The sequence below is a fragment of the Myiozetetes cayanensis genome, unplaced genomic scaffold, assembly GCF_022539395.1.
Source record: "Myiozetetes cayanensis isolate MyiCay16 unplaced genomic scaffold, myiCay2020 scf19, whole genome shotgun sequence".
Lineage (NCBI taxonomy): Eukaryota > Metazoa > Chordata > Aves > Passeriformes > Tyrannidae > Myiozetetes > Myiozetetes cayanensis.
Genome location: NW_026087400.1, coordinates 10,611,014 through 10,625,231, shown reverse-complemented (window position 1 = coordinate 10,625,231; position 14,218 = coordinate 10,611,014). Strand labels below are relative to the sequence as shown.

Here is a 14,218-nt window from a genome sequence, read left to right as displayed (position 1 = left end):
TTGCAGCCACATTTCTGATTGGGAGCATACTTGAAAAATACGCATCTAAAAATACAACAGTGTAGAGGTGTAATGTATTGGTACAATAAAACAAACACTGGATCCCTGTATAGCATTAAACAGGATCCTGTACAAACTACACAGCTGGCTCCACAACTTGCTGTTGTAACAGTAAACAACTAAATTCCAGGGGAATGCACTTGCTCTTTACTTCAGGTGTTGGAGGTGAACAAACAAACAAATTTGTACAAGGGACACCAAATAAACTAAAGTAAAGTAAACTAAAAATAAACTTCTGAGCTCTCAGTGTCAGTACTCAGTCCTGTGACAAGTGAGCCTGTTCTCTCTTTTTTTGTGTGTACTGTTTGTTCACCTCTCATTTCTAATAGATGGGCATCATTAGGGAGACACATTAAATCTTTTCTTACTTTGGATGTGCTAAATTAGACTAGTCAGAAGAAATTTTATATTGTTCCCTTCTGTCACTCCTCTGATCAGTAACGAGGCTCTTAAGGTTTGTACTGAATTTCTTGCCCTTCAGAAGAGAGCAAATTAAACAAGATGTTGCAAGGTCAGTAAGAGAGTCAGTGAGATACACTGTGGAGAGGATTTGGGAGCCTGTGGTAGAGCAGAGCAAATATATAAAATGGTTACACAGATGATATTTTAAAATAGTAGCATTCTGAATCCTGCCAGGAAAACACCAGGGAAAATTATGGTCTACTTCAGCATTGTGAAATGAGCTGCATTTTTCTAACTATTAATGGAGTTAGTTGCTATAAAGCACATGCTACATGGTTTCACTGTGTTGTGCAATGAAATTAATACACAAAATACCAGCACAAAGCTTGAGGATGAAAACTATTCAATGTAAAGCACTTATGTTACTGAGGCAACAAGGAGAGTGAAATCAGACATCTATATGTTAATGTATCGAAAACCAGAAATTCAAACAAACTGCAGGGAGACTGTAGAACCCTTTCAGTAGAAAACAAAACCAAAACTATGTTCATCGATCTGGAAATGTCTTCATTAAACAAATAAACAAATATTTACTGCTCTGATTTCAAAATTATTTGTCTCTATTTTTCTGCTATTCCCATCACCATGATAATAGAGTCCTTCCATTGCTAATGGACAGCAGGTCAGGTCTGGACCAGAGATCAGGAAGAATTTCCTAATTGGATGGTGAACGAAACACTGGAGGCAAGTGAGTGCAAAGCTGTTGAATCTCCTCTCTTGGAGCTTTTCATGGAGAGGCCACATTGTGCCCCTGTGCTTGGAGGTGGCCTGAATGACCCATTGAAGCACTTCCCAGCCTCGGGAGAGCAATTTCTCAGCGTGGACGTCACTCACTGACACAGAGGGAACGCTGAGCCAGTTCCCTTGTGGCACCTTCAGCTGGCAAAGCCTCAGAGGACTTTAACCTCCCGGCAGTGTCTCCCTGTACTGTGTGGTACCTTCTCTGGTGGCAGCAGAGGCAGGGTGTGCCGTTACTGCCAAGAGAACAGAGGTAACCAGCAGGTTTTTGAGACAGTCACACCCTGTTAAATTTTGGGTTAACCAGGAGCAATGAAATCACACTCATATCAAACCCACGCTTGGACTGCTGATCTCCAAGGGAAATTCAAGGCTTCAGGTACTAACAGATCTTCAAAATTGTTTCCAGATAGAGGCCCTTTCCTGCTTCTTATCCAGCCTTGTTACAATTCCTGATTTCCCATTCTCAAACTCCTATTTTTCCAGGCAGCTGGAGTCCTCAGCTCTGTGTGAACCAGTCCACATAAACCTCTGGACAGCAGAGGCGATCACGAAGCACCTGCCAATTTTCCCTGGGAAATAATACTAAACTAAAGCTTTGCACAAGTGTTTGGAGCATTTGTTAGTGCTGGTTATGGAGCGTGGAGGAGTCAGAGGAGCAAATACAGATTATCGCTGGTACTTCAAACTCATCGTTTGTTTGGCTTTCAGCGTCCACATTTCTGGTGTAAGGGGTCCTACAACACAGGCAAAGGATAAAGGAAATGATGCAATCAGGTATAGGTTTATTAAAGGAGACTTAATTTCTGGGACTGAGAATTTAGTGTCCAGTGATTCCTCTTTAAGGTACGACGTTGGGTGTTTCACCTGCACGCTCTCCCCATGCTCAGGACCGGCACGGGGGGCGAGCACGGCGGGACCGGAGGGGACCTGAGGGGGACTGAGAGAACGTGAGGGGACTGAGGGGGACTGAGGGGGCCTGACAGACTGAGGGAACCTGACAGGGACTGAGGGAATCTGAGGGGACCTGATGGGGACTGAGGGGATCTGAGGGGGCTAAGACATGAGGGGACCTGAGGGCAGTGACGGGGACTGAAGGTACCGACGGGGCCTGAAGGTGCCTGAGGGGGACTGAGGAAACCCGAGGGTGACCGACACCCCGTCCCTCACGGCCCCGGCCCCGCCCCCGGCCCCGCCCCGAACCGCCCCGGCCGGGGTGTCCCGGGTCACGTGACGGTGCCAACATGGCGGCGCCGTGGCGGCGGCGCGGCCGCTGAGGGGGGCGCGTCTCTTCCGGGAGGTGCCGCGGGCCTTGAGCGCCCGCCCGGGCCTTGTTCGCGGCCCCTGCCCCGCTCCCGGCCCCGCCATGCAGCCCCCGGCCCGCGAGCAGGACGCCCGCACCAAGAGCATGTTCGTGTCGCGGGCCCTGGAGAAGATCCTGGCGGAGAAGGAGGCGAAGCGGCCGCCGCACGGGCAGCTGCGGAGAGCCTGCCAGGTGGCGCTGGGTGAGTCCGCCCGACCCGGCCCGGCCCGGCCCGGCTCGGCCCGCAGGGACACGGGCACGGCCGCGGGCGGGGAACGGGTCCTGCCCGCCCGGGCCGGGTCCCGTCGGGGTGCGGGGCAGCCCCGGCTGCGCTCGGGACTTTGGAGCGCGGGGGGAAGGTTCTCTTTCCAAGAGAGGACTTGCAAATACAAGGGGGGAAAAAAATCCCCCAAGCACCCGTTTTATGGAGTTCTGGCCTCGCCGTGAAGCAGGAGGGATTTGGGCTTGCCACTTCAGTTTTGAGAACGTTAATTTCAGACTGGGAAACAGGGTCTTTAAAGCCCTCGGCTTGTGGCGTCCCAGAGCTTCCAGCGCTGGTAAATCTCCTGACCTCTGATCTGCAGCTCGAGGTCGGACCGGCTAAAGACTGTTAGCTGTGTGGCTACGTACATCCAATGTCTGTGATGTTTGCCCAGCTGGAAACGCTTTTTGTGAAGTTGGTGGACTGGTCCTGAAATCCTCTGCAAGCACGAGCTGATGTAAAGGTCTCTGTGTTAAGAGCTCTGAAAACACGGTGTGTCAGGAAGAGATGAGCTGGGCAGAGCAGCAGAGCTCTGCAGCTGGAGTTCTCTGTGGCCTTTCTTGATTGGCGAGGGTGACATCTCTCTTACAGTTTTGGTTGCTTTATGTCAATATTTTCCTTTAAACTGGGAACATTTAGTGTAGCCAGGACAGAAGAAAAGACAGGCTGGGTGTGTAACGAGGCTGGGCAGATGCAGGGTCTGTCCCAGGCACTGTGAGAGCGAGCTCAAAGAAACTGTCAATTTTATCTCCCTCCCTGCAATCCTTCCTGACAGGAGATCTGTAGGAGCCGTAGTGACAGTTTATCCAGAGAGAGGTCACCAGGGAGAATGGTGTCTTATTGTTATTTAAAGTTGACTTTGTGAGCAAGAGAAAAGCACGTGTGCCCCGGAGGTTAGAGGCTACTTTTCCCAATGAGTTCCTTTTCCTGATTTCCCCAACTCCCCCAAATGCATCGAACCCATTTACTGGATCGAGAACCTGTTTTGCTGCTATGGAAATGTACTTAGAGGCTGAGAAAGGGAACTTCCTTCTAGGATGCCTAGTGAAGGTCCATGTTTGCTAACACATCACAGGGGATGATTTTGGGAGGAGCGTTGTGCAATAGCTGCCTGTTGGATTATGACTGTTCCATGCCTTCATGTTTTAAGGTACAGTGTGTTTGAGGGGAATTGATGCTGGTGATGAGGGACTTTTTTTTTTTTTTGCTAATCTTCTTTGGAAAAAAAGCCCACATGTTTTCCTGGGCTAAAGCAAAGGTCAGTGTGAAGAGATAACCTTGTGTTGACCAACTGTCCTGCCCTAGCAGGGCCTCAGTTACTGTACAGGAGGACCTCTGTTATATTTGGTGAATATTTATTTAATCATTTTAGGATGCCAACAGGAACGTGGTTTCTTTTATTTACATGTTATTTTTTTTTTTTTGCCAAACATTATTCTGTTTAGGTTAAGCCTTTTTTTTTTTTTAATTAAAGGGAAAAATCAGTTTCATTCTATATACCTAATTTTAATTATGCTTATGCTTGATACTACTGAAGACTGTGACTTCAGTTTCAAAAGCGTCAACTTAATTATCAAGCCCTGAGCAATAATAAATATATGAGGAGACGTGGGAAGAACGTTACATGCAGTCTGAAGAATTCAGGCCAAACTTTGTAACCTACACAAACTGTTAGGGATGAAAAGTTCCAGTGTTGTGAATAATAATAAAAAGTGCAGTTAAAGCTGAGGAAAAACAATTCAGTTTGAGAGAAATGTAAAGTTACTTTATGGAAGTGGTCACTGTGTCAGCTGCTGTCTGCTGCACTTTTCTCCAAGTCATGCTTTAAATAATCCATTTCTACCTCTTAGTAAGTTCCATTTGCTGTGCAGTCTTATTTATGCAGGGGTGTTTTTGTTGGAGCCCTGAGGCACTGTACCAGTTACAAACCAGGCAACACCAGCACGGGGCACGAGCAGATGGTATCTGCTGGTCCTAGGGAAGTCTAGGATGAATTCCTTTTTTCCAAATAGAGAGAAACAGGGGTATTGTACAGCTGCATAATAGAAATTAACCTGCAAATACTTCTAGTGTTTCTGCTGTGGTGTTACTGCAGGAGTGTTTCTGTTACTTACCTGTGCTTTAAATTTGTTGTCTGCTAAGAGAGGAATAGATTTCTAACTGTTGGAATGATGTTCTTGTTTTGTTACATGAGTTCTCTATTGCTTTGAGTGTGTTTGAGGTGTTCTTTCATTCTAATTTTCATCTGTTTTAATAGTTCTAAATTTAAGCTGTTCTTAACCTTTATTCCCAGTAATTCATCTCTTTCACTGGACTAATACTGTGCAGTTTTGGACTGCAAAATAACCTCATGACCTTGTAGAAATCAGAAGTAAGGTAGGCTCAAGTAGGACATAAACACAAAAAGTGTGGAAGAAAAGGAACAAAACCAGTTCCCAGTCATGGTTTTATTGAAGCTTTTTTTTTTCTCTCTCTTTCCACCCCCTCCTTTGAAATACACACTATTAAAGTTGAGTAAGCAGAGTTTGAATAGATTCCTTCATTCAGTCTCTTGCTTCATCAGTAGGTGTAACGGTTGTCTCCTGTTCTCGTAGTGCCTGTAAGTCCCAGGGGAGATTGGGAGAAATGGAGGGCTTTAAACAGAGAAGCTGTTCTGCTTTGCTTTAGAAAACTGTGTTTTAAGAAAACTTGTTTTCAACAGACAGCCATTGTATTGTATAAAAATAGTTGTTTAATAAGCATTTACGTGCAGCTCTTGGTACACATGATTCTTAGTAAACTGACTGAAACTGTCCTGAGAAATGTGCAGTGGAACACGCCCGGTCTGGGTCACAGCAGTTCACTTTGGGCTAATGCTAATTGAGCACCTGGGTCTCTCACGTCAACTGTTGCTCTTGCCCTACTAGGGCTGTTTTTAATGACATGCTGTGCAGCCAGCCTGGTTCTGTGGCCTTCTTTGATTGCCTGGGCAGCTCCACATATATATCTTCGAGCTTTGTAAACAACAGACTTTGTTTAGTTAGCTTGTTAATGAGATTTGAAAAAAATCATCTTTTCAACCATGCCTTCCCTTGGGAATCAGGTTGTGTGTTGAAGAAGTCTCTGGTATAAAGGACAGATGTCCAAAGTAAGTTGTGTTTCCTGGTTTAGCCTCTTGGCCGGTGTGTTTGGAGAACACTGGGGCACAGAGGAGAGTTTGACTTCCTCGTGGCAGCCTTTTCTGCAGGGCTCTCTGCGGGTGGATGTGATCAGGAACTGCGGGGTTGGCATCTGGGTTGAAGGCAGGCTGGACTTGGGCAATGCAGTCAGCTTTGCTGGGCTGGGGGAGGGAAGCTTTGGCTGCTGCTCTGTGTGTTTGTGTTGGCAGTGCTGCTGGCCAGGCTGTGGAAGGACATGGCTCGTGTCCTTGTGCCAGCACAAGCCACGTTCTGCACAGGGGCCGAACAGACAGACCTGGCTGTGCCTTCACACAGGAGGCACCTCCTGTGCTGCAATGGGAGTTTTCAGTGCGGGCCAATGAACCCACCCATCTGCTGTAGGAAGGCAACTACTCAGTGTGAGCTTCCTCCTGCTTTTATGGCCAGAAGCTCTGGGAGAAGTTGCTGCAAGGCCATTCTTGTCATTCCAGCTCTGTTCCTGGTAGGAATGCTGCAGGACTTGCATCAGGTGGGCAGTACAGGGATTGAAGGTGTTTGTGATTGGAGGAGATGCCGTGAGAGTGGCAGGGAGCTCCAATACCCAGAGCACCAAGTGAGGGGTCAGTGTTGTGCTGGGATGACCAGATGTTCACCAAAATTCAGGCTGTGTTCTGTAGCTGTGGAAGGGAGTTGAGCTGTGCCCCTTACTCCATGCTGGAGGAGGAGAGGGCTGCTGGCCTTTGGTTTCTGCAAGCTGGTGGGGCCTGGTTAGGGCTTGGCAAGCTGTTCATGGCACCAGACTTCAATTAGGCAACCATTTCTGTTTCACTCACTTTTGGTGGTCAGCCCACCAAATGAGGGCTTTAAATGTGGAGGTTCTCAAACTATTGTGATGCAATCAGTAGCAGAGGCATGACTGTAGCTTCCTCTTCTCCTTTCATTTATTCTTTTCTGCCAGAATTATCAATTAAAATACTGTTGTGGTGCAGATGTTTTTATGTGGCTTTAGAAAAGGCTTTATTATAATAAAATTGTATGTAACTTGGTCAGGCTTTGGTTAGATTTTTTTTTTTCTTTAATGGGTTATTTCTGGGAGTGAAACTGTTGCTGCTCTAATATGGGATGTTAATCTTGCATATTTTTCCACTGCAGGATCTAGGACAAATACCAGTAAAGATGGGCATGATCATATCTCCTTAAGACTAAAATCTGTGTGAAGTTTCAAGACCTTTTTTACTCTGCTAGGAAATATGTGAGGAAAGTGATCTCTTTGAAAGAAAGAAAAACTCATTAGAGTTCTTGCAATCCTTCAAAAAGCTCTGTACACCCTAGTTCTGCAGAGTGTCTGAAATACAGCATTAATTGTGCTATGGCTGCTCCCAGCATCCTGGTGTACTTGGGATTTTGGCTATAGCTAAAATATGCCTTTCTCTGCCAAGACCTGGAGGCAGGACTAAGTGTTCTGAATGTGTAAAGTTACCCAGAAAATTCAGTGTTTTAAGGAACTGGTTCCTGCGTACTATGGGAATATGCTGCACTAAGAATAAAATCGAAATAGGGACACAATATATTGGTGGGTCCTTCAGCATATGCTTTTCTCAGTAGCTCTTTGGATCATAATGTGGTGTTGAAGATGGGGAAGTTAATAAAATCAAGGGCCTCAATTCAAAATATGCTGAACTGAACTTCTGACTCGTCCTCTTGTTATCAGGGCAGGTGGGCCCTGGAACGAAGAACACAGTGGTCCCACGGTGGTGCTGTGTAAGATTGATGTTGTTTGGTGCAGAAAGCCTTGGTTATTTCTTACCAACAGCCTCCCTTCTGTTGCTGAAGCCTGGAGTAGCAGGGGATGGTGGTGCTGGGTTTGTGCAAAGTCACTGCTGATCCTGCAGCCCCGGGGCTGAGCACTGGGCTTGGCTCTGCAGGGCTGGAGGGTGACAAGTGTCTGTCCTCTGACGCTGCTGGACAGGGTTGTTTGCTGAGGGGCTGGATGAGAACTGGGAACACTGTGCCCCTGTGACTCTTCCACTTCCCTTTGTCTCTGTTGCTGAGTGGGTAACGTTGCCTTGGTTGTTGTAACAGCACTGCACGCCTCAGAACTGGGGGATGTCAAACTGACTCTCTATCGAGTGGATCTGGAAGAGGAAATAGCAAGTCCTAGTCCTGGATGCAGCTTACCACTCACACCTCATAGTTATACAGGTTTTCTCTGTGTTTTGCTTCCATTTTCTCTATCCAAAGGGGATAGTAATGTTACAAAATCAGCACATGCTGGGAGGATTGATTCCTGGGCCATTCACTGAGCACTAGTGCAAAAACCTGTAATCTGTGTTTGCTGCAGTCCTTGTTCCTTAGTGTGGTTTGTGTATTGGTGCTGCTGAGACAGAAAAAATTACTGAGGTTCACAGACTGCTCTTTAATAATCTCAACTGTGAACATCTCATCCCAAACCAACGGTACCTCTGCAGAGTTGTGGAGAACAAGCATTGAGCGAATGATCAGTTTCTAATACCTGTGATTGAAACAAGATTTGTAGGCCTGGTAATTCCCAGTTGGGAAGGTTTTGCAGCACTGTAGGATGCTGTAGGGTGGGATGGATGGGGTCCTGCTGGTGTCACAGACTGTTAAGCTTTGGGGGTTGGTTTGTCAGTGTTCACAGAGGGTGCAGGTCTGGTCTGTGTTATGCATCATGATGATACCTTAGAAATCCTCAAGAAGCCATGCTACGATCTTTGGGATTTGCTGCTGTATACAAGAGAAAGGAGGAAGGAACTTTCTTCTCCCCTGTATTTAATTTTATGAAGAGCTGTCTGAAAGTGTAATTTAAAAACCAAAAATCTCTTCTGGCAACAGGACAGAGAGCATTTAGGATTTGTTTAGGATATGTTATTTTAGCATTTGGGAGCTTGTTCAGCTGATTGATGTTGTGGGGCTCAGGACAAGCAGGTTGGCACTGCAGGGAACTGGGATGTCCATCACTGAACTCATGTTTTATGCAGTGGCTCAAAGGCTTCTGCAGACCTGAGCTCTCTGTGATGTGGACTTGCACTTGAATAAAAGTTGCATGCTATACCTGAGTGTTCTAACAATACCTTTTGTTGGGAATGTTTGGAAAAATTAGGTTCTTTAATATAAAAATTGGGAGATACACCTTCCAATAACAGGTGGAACTGTGACCTCTGAAGCTGAGGTGTTACAGGAAAGGAGTGGGAACTACTGAAGTGCAAGACTGGTGGTTTGAAACAGCTTTGCTTTATTCTGTGTTATTGATAATGATAACTGAGGTTTGATTTTTTTTTTCTTCCTTCCAGATGAAATAAAGAGTGAGCTGGAAAAGCAAAGGTAAATTATTAATTGCTGCAAACTGTGTGTAGAAAGAGCAAGTGAAATAATTGGTAGTGGAAATGGAAGAGTGTATATACATTACAGTAGTGAGTTTGTGAATGCCCAGTTACACACCTTTCTGCCAAGAACATATGGCCCATGTGTTCCACTTACACAATGTTTGTGGCTGTGGGTACTCAAGCCATAACTGCCTCTGAATTTCACAGTGAAAAAATTGCAAAACTTCTAAAAGGTGCCAGTTTTGCACTTCCTTTTACTGGGCTCAGTGTAGCCTGATAGGAAATCAGAAGGAATAGGAGGTACCCTCTGTTTGGTAGCATTTGCTCTTTATTACCTACATCAAGAACACTGATTTAAATATGACTTAAATACAAATTGTAAAACAGTTTTCCAGCACTGTGCTGTGATTAAAAATGAGCAAATGGGTCCCCAAATGTGTTTCTATTTGCATAGCATTCCTCTTATGGGCCCTGTTTAATTCTGAATAACGTGGATGGATTTATCAGTTGTATAGGAGTTCTCTGGTATTTCAGATAATGGGACAGTGTTGGAGTATAGTGAGGGGAGAGTTAAGTTGAAGAAGATATGAAAAAGACCAAATAGAATATAAATAAATGTAAAATGGGGTTTGTGTGATTTTAAAAGAAAACTGAACTTCCTTTAAGAAAGCATATACAAGAAAGTTGCAGTACATTTGTATTCTGCTGTGCATTTTTCAGCTTTAAATTTAGAAAAGGAGAAAGTGTAGTTTGCTGTGACACACGTGTTTAGAAAAATTACTAACTCTTCTTATCTGACCTAGAGAAGGCACCGCTGCTCCACCGAAAGCAAATTTCATCGAAGCAGATAAATACTTCCTTCCGTTTGAGCTGGCCTGCCAGTCAAAGTCTCCACGCATTGTCAGTACTTCCCTGGATTGTTTGCAGGTAAATGCTCTGGTTCAGCCTGGCCAGAGTGAGCTGGAGGAACACGCTGTTGGTATTCCTGCCGTGAGGATTGACCTGCCCTACACAGGGCAAGGCTTTGCTGGGGCTCAGGGATCCTACGCTGCCCAGTAAAGATGCTTCATCTGTGATGCTTTGGAAGGAGTATCACCGTGGTGTTTCTTGTGGTGCTGATGTGATGGGAGGTCAGACTCTGCAATCTGCCTTCCTTGTTCCTATTGATTCTTACACATTTTGGGCAGAACCCTTCAGTTGGGAAAAGGAACAAAGACTGATGTTAAAAATGTTTTTGTCTAGTTGTGGTATGAAGAAATGGTCTGGGTGGAAAAAGCTTGTGTGTCACTTACTAAGGTCTGTTTTGTCCAGATGTGTGAACAGTCCCAAGTATTTGGTGGCCAGACTATAAATGGTGTTAAGTTTTTGTGTTAAAACTGGTTAGGTGAGGTATGCTACCTAAAAACTCCTTTTTATGCCATGCTAAACTGCATTTTCCTTAACAGTATATGGTCATGTAAGCTGCATTCTTTGTGCCTAGAAACTCATTGCATATGGACACATCACTGGCAACGCTCCAGACAGCGGAGCTCCCGGAAAACGGCTGATTGACCGGATAGTTGAAACCATTTGCAACTGCTTTCAGGGTCCTCAAACAGATGAAGGAGTACAGCTGCAGATAATTAAGGTATTTTATTTAATTCATTCTCTGATTCTTACACTGTCCCATGTGCTGCTACATTCAAGGAGGCTGTCACAGGGTAGGGTTGATACGGGAAATGGATTTCCCGTTGGAGAAGTAGAACACAGGGAATGTTTTATAAATGTTTGTCCTTCTTTCTGAGCTGAGCCATCTTGCAGGTGGCTTGGTGCTTGTCTTACAGGCTCTCGGTGCCCACCTCTCTTAGGCCAGGGAATTGCTCTCAGCCCCAGCGGGCCCTGGAGCTGGGATGCAATGCCATGGAACGCTGCTCTAGCCTGCTGACACTGCAGTGTATGTTCCCTACAAGGCATAGTGGTGCCAGGGGTCTGTGTTCAGCTTCTGGAATCTACTTGGGCTCCTGTAGCTGAGGTTGGAAGTTGGTGAACCTTCCAGTAGCCTAATGTGGTGTTAGTGTAGGCCAGCTGGTCCTTACATGGAAATGAAGCTATAGAATATAATAGCTTTCATTTGGAGGTGGAACATCTCTCTTAGGAGAAAATCAGTTGTGATAAAACCCTTTAACAACAGCTCAGGAGAGACCAGAGATACATGGAAGTTCTGTTAAACTTCCTTTGATTTGCAATGCCATTGCAGAGAGCTAGAAGTTCCTTGTAAAGTTTTAAAAAAAGATAACCTGTGTTTTGTAACAAACCCACTGATTATTCTGAAGACTTGCATGAAGAACATTGCTACCTGCTTGCTTAGATTTCATTTTTACTGTCTTATGGACTTTCCCAGGCTCTCCTCACTGCAGTAACATCTCCATATATAGAAATTCATGAAGGAACAATTCTCCAGACTGTTAGAACCTGCTACAACATCTATCTGGCCAGTAAAAATCTTATTAACCAGACAACTGCCAAAGCTACCCTGACACAGATGTTAAATGTCATTTTTACACGCATGGAAAACCAAGCTGTAAGTAACTGTTACTTTTGCTCATCTCAAATGTTTATGCTTGACAAATGACAGAAAGCTTTTTTATTGTTTTTAATAGGCCTGTCACTGTAGTTGGGTATCTGTTGCTTTGTTAATGTTAAAAAAGCTGTCAAATCCTGCAGTGAAGCATATTGACTGATGGAAAATAAAAGGTGATGCTCACTGCTGATAACAAGGTTTCAAGGTTTTGCTGATGACTGTGGCATTGGATAAACAAATGATGGTGTGCTTTCAAAATAAACTGGAAGTACATCTTTTTAATCCGACTGGCCAAGTGATTGTAGTTTCACTGTTCCTTGCTACCATGTGAGTTCACCAAGGAACATCAGTCATCGCAGACATGCCTTCCCTCAGATCAACCTTCTCCTGTTGGTTTTTCAAGGTCCAGGAGTCCAGGGAAGCAGAGAGGGCGGCTCAGCAGAAGGTGCAGTCCCCGGCGGTGCCGGCAGGGTCCCGGTCCCCGGGGCAGGGGCAGCTCAGCTCCCGGGGAGCCAGAGCCGCGGGCCCCGCTGCGGGAATGGCCAACGGGGAGCCTGAGGGGCCGTCAGACCGGGACCGCGCCCCAACAGCACCAGGTGAGCACCAACAGCTCCTGTCTGTGCTTACTGTTGGAAAGTTTGTGTTGGAAAATGCTCTTTAGGCAACTCTGGGAAGAAGCGACTGAGGTCACCGGCTCAGACCATGCTTGGCTCTTCTCGGGAGTCATTCAGAGTGTGTTGCTATCCTTGACTTGAGTCTACACTATAAACCCTGAAGAAAGGCTCCTGTTTTCCCTAAAATTCCAGGAAAACTATATGTGCTTTATCTATATAGAATTTTAATGGAGTTTGACTTGATTAGGTTGCTAAAGGGAAGGAAAGGAAGAGAATGGAATTATGGAATTATAGAATCAACCAGGTTGGAAAAGACCTCTGAGATCATCAAGTCCAACCCTTGATCTAATCCTGCCGTGGTTACCAGACCATGGCACTGATGCCACATCCAGTCTCATCTTAGAAAACTCCAGGCATGGTGACTCCACCACCTCCCTGGGCAGCCCATTCCAGTGTCTGATTACTCTCTCTGTAAGAAATTTCTTCCTAATATCCAACCTAAACTTCCCCTGGCAGAGCTTAAGACTGTATAGTCATGGTGTGTGGGAAGTGGCAGAATCACTCCGAGGTAATTGAAGTCCTGGAGTAAAAATGATGCATATTATGAAGACCATATCATAAACACCTACTGCATCCAAATTAGGAATGTGGGATATTCCAAAACTAAAAGTTTGTAACATACAAGTGACAAAATCACTGCATTAAAAATATCAGTGCTTTGATTTAAACAACATAAGTAACATCAATAAGTATTTTTGTCTGACTGAGAACTACTGAAGAAAATAATTGTTAACCCTTCTGCCTCTGTCATGTTTTCCCTTTTAATCCTCTTCCTAAAAAAAAAGTACTAAATTCAAAATTATCTCTATGTGTTTCATTAGAGGAAACAACTGATGGAGGAAAAGAAATGGTTAAAGGCATCTTGGAAGATGTGGTCAAGTCAGCTGTGAAAGGTAGCAAAGTCTTTCAAAGTAAAATAACTGCATTTGTATTGCCAAGCTTTTATTCCCATATTATAAAAGTTATTTTTGTTACTAAGTATCTTGACAAGAACACCTACTACAGCAGCCAGAACAGGTTTTTATTGTATCACAATATTCTTTCTTCTTTGGCTGACAGGTGAGGAACTTTCTAGTTTACCAGTGCTACTTCTGTCCTACATAGTGGTAGAGCTTCACAAAGTTGTGGGATAAAAAGTGCTCAATGCATGATTTTAATCAGTTTTCCTTTTTCCCCTTTAGTGGCTGAAGAAAAGCAGGTAACAGAACCAGTCAGGGCTCTGCCTGCACTGGAGACTGCAGATACTGTTCTTTCTGGCTCTAGCAATGAAACCGTGCAAACAAACGGGATTTCAGATGATGGGCAGTCTGTTTCCTCCACTGATAATCTGGTAAATAACTTCACGGGATGCTGATGTACATTTAGGAAAGGAGAAATGTTTTTATTGTGCCAACTAATAGAGTGGAATTTTGGGGTAGAAAAGAGACAGAAACTCTGTCCGTGTCCTGCTCAGGTTCAAAAAGGAAGCAACAACTGCAATTTAAGTATATATTGTAAACACCTATCCTAAAATTGATTATGTTAGTTGTATTTTAATACAGAGTGGGGACAGAGGTGGAGTCAGTCAATGTGCCTGAAAAGATCCAGATCCCTTGTAATCCTCTTTAGGTTTAGTTTAAACTTTGCCAAATGTACCATTTTCTTCAATGGGTAGCTGATCCTCAGAGCAGCTGTAGAA

At 44.8% G+C, this 14,218-nt stretch overlaps 1 protein-coding gene across 2 annotated transcripts in view; it reads left to right on the top strand.

The window, feature by feature from the left end:
- The first annotated feature begins 2,528 nt into the window (after positions 1-2,528).
- ARFGEF2 (ADP ribosylation factor guanine nucleotide exchange factor 2) overlaps positions 2,529-14,218 on the top strand; it is a 32,546-nt gene continuing 20,856 nt past the window's right edge. Inside the window, exons 1-8 of one of the 2 annotated variants that reach the window (XM_050314072.1) lie at positions 2,529-2,765; positions 9,274-9,304; positions 10,110-10,233; positions 10,787-10,933; positions 11,687-11,866; positions 12,270-12,462; positions 13,362-13,433; positions 13,722-13,870. In XM_050314072.1, coding sequence (XP_050170029.1) covers positions 2,627-2,765; positions 9,274-9,304; positions 10,110-10,233; positions 10,787-10,933; positions 11,687-11,866; positions 12,270-12,462; positions 13,362-13,433; positions 13,722-13,870 — 1,035 coding nt within the window. In that variant the 5' untranslated portion in view covers positions 2,529-2,626. The remainder of the gene's footprint in view (positions 2,766-9,273; positions 9,305-10,109; positions 10,234-10,786; positions 10,934-11,686; positions 11,867-12,269; positions 12,463-13,361; positions 13,434-13,721; positions 13,871-14,218) is intronic. The other variant, XM_050314073.1, reaches the window with a different exon arrangement.